Genomic DNA, 10,503 nt, shown 5'->3' with positions numbered 1-10,503 from the left:
TTTATCTGTCCCTGTACCCCCTGAATACTGAAGTACCCCTGGTTGGGATTCACTAATGTAGTATTGTGTGGTATGTGTCATTTGTGTGACCAAAAGTTACCAACGCTGTATCAATGCAGTAAAAGTTTGACTAAAACTGAATACAGGAGTTGCAAACTTACGATGAACTATCATGGTAGACAAGAAAACAAATCAATCTGTGAGAACTTGAAACGATGACAACGTTTGAAACGTTGCACATTTGACATTTGAAGTTTAGTGCAACTGTAACGACGTCAGATATGAGTCTGAATTAGCACAGTCATGATTCATTTGTAAGTTGCATAACATCGTCTCAGCCGCTTCTAGATATTTATAAACCTATTAACAATATAATAAATCATTAACACCAAGTGGAAACATGAAGTGTGAGAAAAGAATTAGATAAGTTGCCGCCCCTCCTCCTTTCCCTCTCTCTGCTGTCACTGAGTTTCATTACGCAACACATTTCAAGTAAACTGCTGGTGTTGCCAGTCAACTGCTTGGACAGCTAATCACCTGTTCCAGTAATAAATACTTGCCGCTGTGTCAACATGTATCGACACAGTGCGACAATTCTTCTAACCTTCACAGAACAAACAAATGCCTGATACAAGGAATATGCCTGTGCGGAGAGTTAGTTTAAGAAGAAGAAGATTTACTTTATTAATCCCACAACAGGAAATTTGATTTTTTTTCACTCTATTATTATTCAAGTTACACACACACAGGTCCGAAATACACACACATGCACAAACAGGACCTATAAACATGCAATTAATAGAGAGATGTCAGGGAGGGCTGCCACTGGACCGGCGCCCCGAGCAGTTGGGGGTTCGGTGCCTTGCTCAACAGCACCTCGGCAGTGCCCAGGAGATGAACTGGCACCTCTCCAGCCAGCAGTCCACGCTCCATTCATGGTCCAGCTACTGCCGCCCCAGAAACATCTGAATAAGGCGTCGTTAGAAACAACAAAACATAACACACCTGCCATGTGATTGGATGAACCCCCGTCTAACTTCATTTCCATCGAGAAAAGCCTTCAGCCTCGTTCTTTGCTCTTCTTTCAACGAAGAAATTCTCTCCACTTCTGTTGTTACTGAAGATATTACAGGAAAAGTCACCTCTCGTGTCATTGTCACCCACACACACACACACCAGTAGCTCCTCACTAGACGCTGATTAGCAAGATAAGCATGAGTCTGAACACAAACACATTACTTGGAGCCTGACAAGAGGGTTTTGTGTGTGATCTGTGACCCCGCAAATCTTGCGCGACCTTGTGATATCAGGAGAATCCAGCTGTTGTGCAGGGCAAAGAAAAGTGATGCTCATTAAGCAAAAACATCAGCCTTAACCAAAGAGTAAAGACACCTGGTTTGCTCTCGGGGTCACTGTTAGTGTACAAGGAGAGCTTTGTGTCTTAAAACTCTCACACTTTGGGCAAAGTTTAACTGGCATTTTCTGAATTTGCACAACACGGAAACTAATGCGAGGGTTCACATTCATTACATGTTCTTGATAATGTTTTTTTATATGGAATTATAACTGAGCTTGTTCTGTGACTAGTCTCGGGGTCAGCCATGTCGCCCAGACACAATTCAAGAACCACTGCTGTGAAATGAACAGTTAGGTTTAGTTTAGTTTATTTCGAATATGTGAAAAATCTAAATGATCATACATTAATGGGCAGTCATAAAGAAAAGGAAAAAAGAAACGGGGGGGGGGGGGGGGGGGGGGATAAATGTACAATAACAAAGTAAACTGAAAAATATAAATTCTGTTTACATACCTGAAAAGGAGTGGGAAGAAGTATAAACTCATTGTATTCCACCCCTTTTAAATAAATATTACTGAAATAAAACGTACTGCGATATTTTGCCTTCTAGCTATAAAGTAATAATAACAATAATAATAACTTCCATTTGTCATTCTTCAACTATCCTTGTTCTGTATCTAACAAAGCATAATTCTATTATAAAGATATTTATCTGAATAAATTATATTATTCTTTATATTATTATAATATATAACATACACACACATACTGAAGATGACACAGAGTACAATATAGTCCATTTTTTTACTCATCTATTTTGATTTTCATCAGTTTCCATCGCACCACCACCACCACCACCCATCCGTACTCTGTGTTTAGTAAAAAAAGGTTCTTTCCACCACCTGAGGATGCAAAGACCTGAAGCCCAGCAGAAAAGAGTCATTCAGCTCCAGTATTTCTAACCTGACTCCAGGAAGACTGAAGGTTTGGTCTTTTTATTGTTAATCTTTGTCAGCGCCATCTTTACATGTAGGGTTTAACGTTAACTGAGTTACACATGAAGACAAAATCTCAGCACGGATGAGGCTGGAACATTAGTAAAGTGATTCGTCACGCCGTGTTTTGTAATGAACCCTGTCACGTGCCAATTGCACAAAACTGTACTTCTGTGTCGAACCGTGTAACACTGTGGCAGTGTCCTCATGTCAGAACTGCCATAAATGGTGGTGCATCATGGAATATAAAAAGGGGAAGTTAATGGCATGTTAAAGGCGGGCGTGTCGCCAACAGCATCAGTCCAGTCTGGCTCGTTTCGTCCGTCGTCCTCCTACAGCATCAACGCCATGACCCGTCTGCTGCTGCTCGCTGCCGTGCTGCTGGGGAGCCTGGGTGTCTGGGTCACAGCTCAAGGTAACCTCTGATATATTTATTTGATTAATGACATGTAGGTCGTTATTGTCTGACAGGTTTGATTTCAAAGTCACACCAATTTCTCACTCAGATGTTTTTAAAATCAGTGTTGAGTTCACAGGTTTAGGTTCAGTGCTGTAAGTTTAAATGCAGTGGTCTCTGAGAAAAACAAACCGGTACAGCAGACATTAAGCGTCTCTGAATCATCATAAGAGTAAACATGTCAGCAAACGCCAGCGAAGAAGAACAAAGTAGAGATTTGACTTACCTTGGCGCTGGCTGAGGGTAGAATGACTGCTGTGAGAGTAATGGGAGTTTGTAATGAGCTCTGAGATTTGAAGAAGGAACTGTATTCCAGGTTGCTGAGCCCTGTGTTTGTGAGACACTCAAAGGTCTGTCCCACTAAATATTGACTTTGTAATACAATTTCAGAGCCTGTATAGAAGCTATTTGGAATAGATGCACACTTCAAGTTGAAGCACTGGCTGTAACACACTTTTAATGTGTTCTCACTTATTTCATTTTTCCGTTTTACTGTCCTGTCTGTAAATACATTAGTTGTTTTTTACTTGAAGCTGTGGTAGGCAGGCTATTTTGGTGATCTAGAATAACCTTTCATCATATTGTAATTCGAGTGAGAAAACTGGACGCCTGCACCTCCTGTTTTCAGGCTTTAAAACATGTAGACCGTGACGGTACACTTTGGCCAATCACAGATCATTTCAGAGAGAGAGAGAGAGAGAGAGAGAGAGAGAGCGTTCCTGTTGCCTCAGGAAAGAGAGGAGGGAGAGCCAGAGCAACGCCTCACTTGCTTCAAATTCTGACTTATTTCTTCTAGTTTCTTTGCGTTTTACCTACAGCTTTAAGATGTGCTGTGTAATACACACCAGTACTATTTATTAACCAACCAATCACTGATGCTGATGCTATTATGAAGGAGGTAAGAGCATCACATACAGTATGTAATCAATAACTTACTCGGTTCCAGAGACGCTCGCTCCAGCAACCCAGGTAGGGTTTGACTCTGTGGACTATAAAAACATCGTGCACTGGACTCCACCCACCAACAGCAGCTCACTGCAGTACTACGTCCAGTGGAAGATGTGAGACATTACACACACACACACACACACACACACACACACACACACACACACACACACACACACACACACACACACACACACACACACACACACACACACACACACACACACACACACACACACACACACACACACACACACACACACACACACACACACACACACACACACACACACACACACACACACAGGTAAATGAATAAAATATTAAACAATGCTGTATTACCACATATTAGCCAGGTAGAGTTTTTTTAAAGAAACGTTTTGAATGTTGAACCAAACATTGCAGTACTTGTTAAGAAGAGTATCAAAACTTCATATCATGATAATGATGCCAGTATGGTGTGTAAATATGATCCATGTTGCCTGGAGTGAAATAAAAATCTGTTTGTGTCTGTCCCACTCTCTGCCCTTCAGTTATGGCGAGCCTCAGTGGTTGGATGTGGAAGGCTGTCAGGGGATCAAGAAGTGCGAGTGTGACCTCAGCATCGTGACCTCTGACCCCAGAGAGTGGTACTATGCCAGAGTGCATGCTTCCTCCCTGCCCTCCAGCAAATCAGCCTGGGCCCTCTCTCCAAGGTTCAGCCCACGCTGGGACAGTGAGTATTTACCCTCCTCCTCCTCTTCGTCGTCTACATCCTCTTCTTCGTCTACTTGCTTCCCCAAAATGATGCAACGACCGGCAGAAGAACACACAACCTGAAACAGACGTTGTTCTTAAATCAGATCTACCAGGAGTGGAAATGTACTCAAATGGGCTTGAAGAACAAGATGTCTTGTTGCTTCTTCTTCAAAAAATACAAAAACAGCAACAAAATAATCTTCTCCTCCTCCCCCCTGTCTTTTCTGGTACTCTGCCACTCTTTCATGACTTTGATTTTGTGCACCATCATGCATGCAAAGAAATAGAGACTAAGCAAGATACTTATATTGTATCTGCAGCCAAAATCAGCTCTCCGATACTGAGGCTGAACGTCACGCAGCAAGGGATTGTGGTCCGCGTGAAGCCCCCCAGGCTGCTCGTCCGAAAAATGCACAGCAGCCTCCGCTACAAGATCTACCTCATACACGCCAGTGGAAAGGAGGTACGCGCGCGCACACACACACACACACACACACACACACACACACACACACACACACACACACACACACACACACACACACACACACACACACACACACACACACACACACACACACACACACACACACACACACACACACACACACACACACACACACACACACACACACACACACACACACACACAGCTGAAGCGTGGAACACATAAAAGGTAGCGTGCTTAAACTAGAGACGGATGACATTTAAACTCCCACTACTAAGAGATGAGGCGGAAGAGGAAGAGCAGAAGAAGAACAACAAAAACAAGAACATCAACAAAAAGAGAAGAACAACAACCCAAAGAAAGACAACTTACATTTTTCCCACAACTAATTCTTTAATTTTTCATTTATAGCTCAATTTGCTGTCAGAGTGCACGACATCATATGTAAAGATTGTTTCACGTGTACAACCGTGCATCATAGTCCAAAACAAAACACTCCCTTACTTACTGTCTCTCACCTTTTTCTATCATCTTCAGGAGGTGTTTGAGATGGACTGCTGCTCCAACAAGCTCACTCTGAAAGACCTGAAGCACAAGACCAAATACTGCCTCCAAGCCCAGACCCTAATCCCCCTCCAGGCCAAGAGCAGCGACCGTAGCTCTGTGAAATGTTTTAGTACGCTCTGATCACACAGGTATGAACACACACTCACCTGGTAGTCTTCAGATCATCTCCAGAATCTCATTTTTCTCATTATTACATTACATAGCTTTTCAGTTTGTCAACCCTTTAATGTCCTCACTAAGAAAAATGAGTTTCGTGGCTGTCTTGCACGTTCACAACGCTATCACAGACAGATGGACGCTGTTGGGGCTGGTAAAAAAAAAAGAACAATTATAAGAAGAATTCCTTTATTCATCCCGCAATGGGGAAACTCAATTTTCACTCTATTTTTTCATGTTACACACACACAGGCCCGAAATACACACACATGCTCAGACAGGACCTATATACACGCAACTAATGGAGAGATGTTAGAGCGAGGGGGCTGCCAGTGACCGGCGCCCCGAGCAGTTGGGGGTTCGGTGCCTTGCTCAACAGCACCTCGGCAGTGCCCAGGAAATGAACTGGCACCTCTCCAGCCACCAGTCCACGCTCCATTCATGGTCCACACAGGGACTCAAACCAGCGACCCTCCAGTTCCCAGCCAAGTCACCTATGGACTGAGCTGCTGGTGCCCCCATGTACTGTCACAATGCAACATGTGTACAAACATGTCAATATGTTACCATGGAACTAGTAGCATTACCAATACTAGTATTTTTTTAAATATATTTACTATGGAATGATCATATGATGTCAATCATTTGTTTATCAGATATGAATAATAACATTATATATATATATGACATTAACAACAATGTATATTCATACATTTTTTATTTCATTATAATATATTATCATTTTAGCATCACTACCTCTATCACTAAATGTCAGTGTTTGGTTTTAGCATCGGAATAACAAAATATGACAACAATGAATGAGTTTTTTTCTGTAACAAATAGATTTGAATTAAAGTGGCTTAGCTCCACTACCTTTACCATAAAAGGACAAACGACCTGTTTGGTAGAGCGTGTTTTTATGAGTCCTTTCTGGATGGACTTGTACTTATATAGCGCCTTTCTAGTCTTCTGACTACTCAAGGCGCTTTCACAGTGTTTGTCACATTCACCCATTCACACAGACATTCACACTGATGGCGTTGGACATCTTCATACCATCTAATCTAATCATTCACACCACATTTACACACCCATGTGCAGCACGAGGAGCAATTCGGGGTTCAGTGTCTTGCCCAAGGACACTTCGACATGCAGACCGGGGAAGCTCTCGAATGGAGGACGACCCACTCTTCCACTGAGCCACAGCCGCCCCATTTTTGTCGTGTAAAGTTTCACAAATCTGCCCTCATCATGCCTGGAGGGACTTTTTGTTGTTGTCATGAACGGAACTGAAATGGCAGACCATTTAAGGAGCACAGCGACATCTGGTGGATTTCTTTAGGACGACATACACTGAACGGTAGAAATGGCTCAGTCAGGTTGACTTAAGTTCAACACATTTTTACAGTGACTCAAAATGTGCTCTACCAAACAGCTAAGATCACTTTGTTGAGTCAAAAGTGAAGACTACAACAGTAAAAAGCGACTTTATCTGCGAGAGTACGGTACAAGTGTGTGCTTTGTGTGACTGTGTCTGAGCCGGACAGTATCGTTGGAGAGTGAAAGGTAACCTCTCTGCTGTGACAAAAGATCCCCAAATGAGAAGTCAAGTATCAGCTGTCGCGCAACAATCGCTCAGGGCAGTGAGACAGAAAGAGGGAGGGATAATGAAACCCCTGGAAGAGAATTTCTCCACAATGACTATAATTACCTCTGCTCTACCCGCCCTGCACTATTTTTAGGTCTGCGACGGATGTGTAGAGCAGTTATAGTGTCATTCTGGACAGATAGTCCATTCATCTTTCTCTCCCTCTTCTCCGTTGTCTTTGTTTGTTCACTATGCTGCAGGTGCACTCGACCAGCGTGACACACTGAATGACCCGCACTTTTCATCCACCAGTTCAGCTTTAATCATCCATCGCTACCTCGACGGCTGCAGCCATAAACACCAATGGCAATAAAAGTGATGCACTTTATTCTCAAAAGCATTAAGGATCTGACACGTTGACCTGTGTTGGTAAACTTTCACTTTGAGCTTACTGTACTTGAATGATTTCAGCCTCCAGGACATATTGTTTCACTCAAGAAGAGCTTTTTTTTTATGGTAAATGTTGTTTTCGAATGTTAATTAGAAATAGTAGTTTGAAAAAAATAATCTTAACTCAAGGTCTATTGACCGGATTTCTTTTACCCTCAGTGAATCACTGAGCGAACTCCATCCATTGGTGATGTGTGATGTGGTTCAAAGCTATTGAGTGGACTTTCATTGAATATTATTGTGCCCTAAACCAGTAAAGGTATTTGAACTGCATCCTTGGCTCGATGCAACAGGCCTAAAGTAAACCCAGCCCCTGTGGCTTCTCTCTCTTTTTTTTTTTTTCTTACAAGTTTGACTTCAAAAGCACCTTGCATTCACCTGGAATTAACTACCAATCGTGAGCACCCGGTACTTTTTCTATAAGATTAGTTTGTTTTTTTAGTTTTGTCGTTTTCATGAATCACAGCTCAGTTTTCACTTAAGACGCACTACAGGCACAGTGAACCTATTCACTTATTCTTCCAACAGACTCCAGTCTGTGACGCAGCATCAGGCAGAAAACACAACATGTAGTTCAGCTTGCGTTGAGCTATTTTTTGTCTTGACGTTTCTGTTTGTGTCCTGTGAATGGAGAAACATTTCCTCCAACGGCAAGTGAACACTGTGACACGTTTACCCTCCAGTACGGCAACACTCTGGAGGGTTTGTATCCGACTCACCTGTAAGGATCGATTAGCATCATCTTAACTTTTTGTAGAAAAATGTCTTTAAAGTGAAGAAACTGTGACAAAATCTCACGGGAGCTTTGCTGTGAAGCAGTGGGTTTACACTTCAACACTATTCAGATGCAAAACTTTGAGAATGTATTGTGTACTTGTATGTGTCATGTTACAAATAAAAGCCACAGACACTGTTTACACTGGTTCATTCTGTCTCGTCAGTTTAAGTCAACCTTTTTTATTTAGTTGAAACTTTAAAGATAAGGCTGGTTTTGTTCTATATTTTACTTTCTGTCAACTGATCCCATCAAAGGATGAAAATCAACAATGTGTCTATACCGTCTCTTAATACTTTCTGACCTCCTTACCGCGTCTGCGGCCCCTCAATAGTCGTCTTTCCAGTACCGTGCCACTGCGAGCTAGGGCTATCTTCGAGCCTAGAAAAGAAAACAGCATTAAAGGTTGAATCTGGAGAATGAGCAGAACACCACCATCTAGTGTCTCAAGATTGTAGTCGCAACAACAAAACATAATTCCAGCAGTCGGGTTGCCAGGTTTGTTGCAGACTGTGTCAAGTGATAAATTATACAGTGTAACGACTAATTTTGACGAATCCAATAATTTTACAACAGTATTTAACGTGAGCCAGTCTTCAACTGGAAGTCATGAGTGGTGTGTAATCGAGTAGCTAGCTCTCAACTCAAAATGATTCCACAACAGACAACCGTGGCAACCCGCAATTGACTGGCACAGAAAGTCATTATCAAACCCGTCAATTTTTTTTTTCCTCAAGTGAAGGAGTTCATGTACCTCAGGATCTTGTTCACGAGTGAGAGGAGGATGGAGCGTGAGTTTGGCCGGAGAATTGGAGCAGCGGGGGCGGTGTTGCAGTCGCTCTACTGCACCGTTGTGATGAAAAGAGAGCTGAGCCGGAAGGCAAAGCTCTCGATCTACGGCTCAATCTTCGTTCCTACCCTCACCTATGGTCATGACCGAAAGAACGAGGTCGTGGGTACAAGCGGCCAAAACGGGTTTCCTCAGGAGGGTGGCTGGAGTCTCCCTTAGAGATAGGGTGAGAAGTTCAGCCATCCGTGAGGAACTCGGAGTAGAGCCGCTGCTCCTTTGCGTTGAAAGGAGCCAGTTGAGGTGGTTCAGGATCATCTAGTAAGGATGCCCCCTGGGCACCTTCCTAGGGAGGTGTTCCAGGCACGTCCAGCTGGGAGGAGGCCTCGGGGAAGACCCAGGACCAGGTGGAGAGATTATATCTCCACACTGGCCTGGGAACGCCTCGGGATCCCCCAGTTAGAGCTGGTTAATGTGGCCCAGGAAAGGGAAGTTTGGGGTCCCCTGCTAAAGCTGCTGCCCCCGTGACCCGACCCCGGATAAGCGGATGAAGATGAGATGAGATGAATATTAATTCAGACCAAATACATTTTTTTATGGAAAAGCAATACTTTCATTCTGTACCCCTCAAAACACCCCGTGGGTGTATTATTTAAAAAATATATAGCTTTTGATAAAGATTCTACATAATCAACCTTTAAATATTAATGTAGTATTTCTGCATCTAAAGAAAAACAAAGTCAACATTAGTCTTGATTTAGACTTTATTCAAAATGTTGATAAACTTGATACTCTTGATCCATCAGGCCTGAAATAACCAATACTGTAATGATAACAAAAAAAAAAAAAAAAAAAAAGAGTTCACTGAAACAGATGTACTCAAAGCTAAATCTGACACATTCAGCGTGACAGACGTTCGGTGATTTTAAAGACAGTTAAACAGGAAGTCTCGTTATTTGTTCAGAGGGTGATTGGGTCTTTCAGCAACAGCGCTGCACCTCTGAGTTTGTTTGTGACGTTTTCTTCAGAGTAGTTTTCTTTGTACGAACTCCTCGCTAGCAGCTAGTTCACTTAGTGGTTTTGGTCCTGAAGACAGAGAGGCCTTAGTGCTGGTAGAGCTGAATTTGGTCCCTTAGCCAGAAGCCTGAATGCACCTCTTTTATATCACAATTATGTTTGCTGCAGTTTTTTCAAATGTAGTGGAATGTTTATTTGGGTATGTTGAGTCGTCGCGAACCTTAACAGACAAAACCTTTTTCGTTAGACGCTAACCAACAACGTTTTGTGACTGTGGATG

The 10,503-nt window shown here is 42.6% G+C and overlaps 1 protein-coding gene across 1 annotated transcript; it reads left to right on the top strand.

The window, feature by feature from the left end:
- Window positions 1-2,640: 2,640 nt before the first annotated feature.
- On the top strand, window positions 2,641-7,557 carry il22ra2 (interleukin 22 receptor, alpha 2; the record flags this gene model as incomplete). Its single annotated transcript, XM_083923160.1, has 6 exons — window positions 2,641-2,707; window positions 3,696-3,810; window positions 4,231-4,412; window positions 4,756-4,898; window positions 5,421-5,578; window positions 7,455-7,557. 5 exons carry the CDS (start codon window positions 2,641-2,643, stop codon window positions 5,568-5,570), a joined length of 657 nt encoding a protein of 218 aa, XP_083779286.1. The 3' UTR covers window positions 5,571-5,578; window positions 7,455-7,557.
- Window positions 7,558-10,503: the final 2,946 nt, after the last annotated feature.

The sequence above is a fragment of the Echiichthys vipera genome (assembly GCF_963691815.1).
Source record: "Echiichthys vipera genome assembly, chromosome: 11".
Taxonomy (NCBI): Eukaryota; Metazoa; Chordata; class Actinopteri; order Perciformes; family Trachinidae; genus Echiichthys; species Echiichthys vipera.
This window is presented reverse-complemented; position numbering and strand designations above follow the sequence as displayed.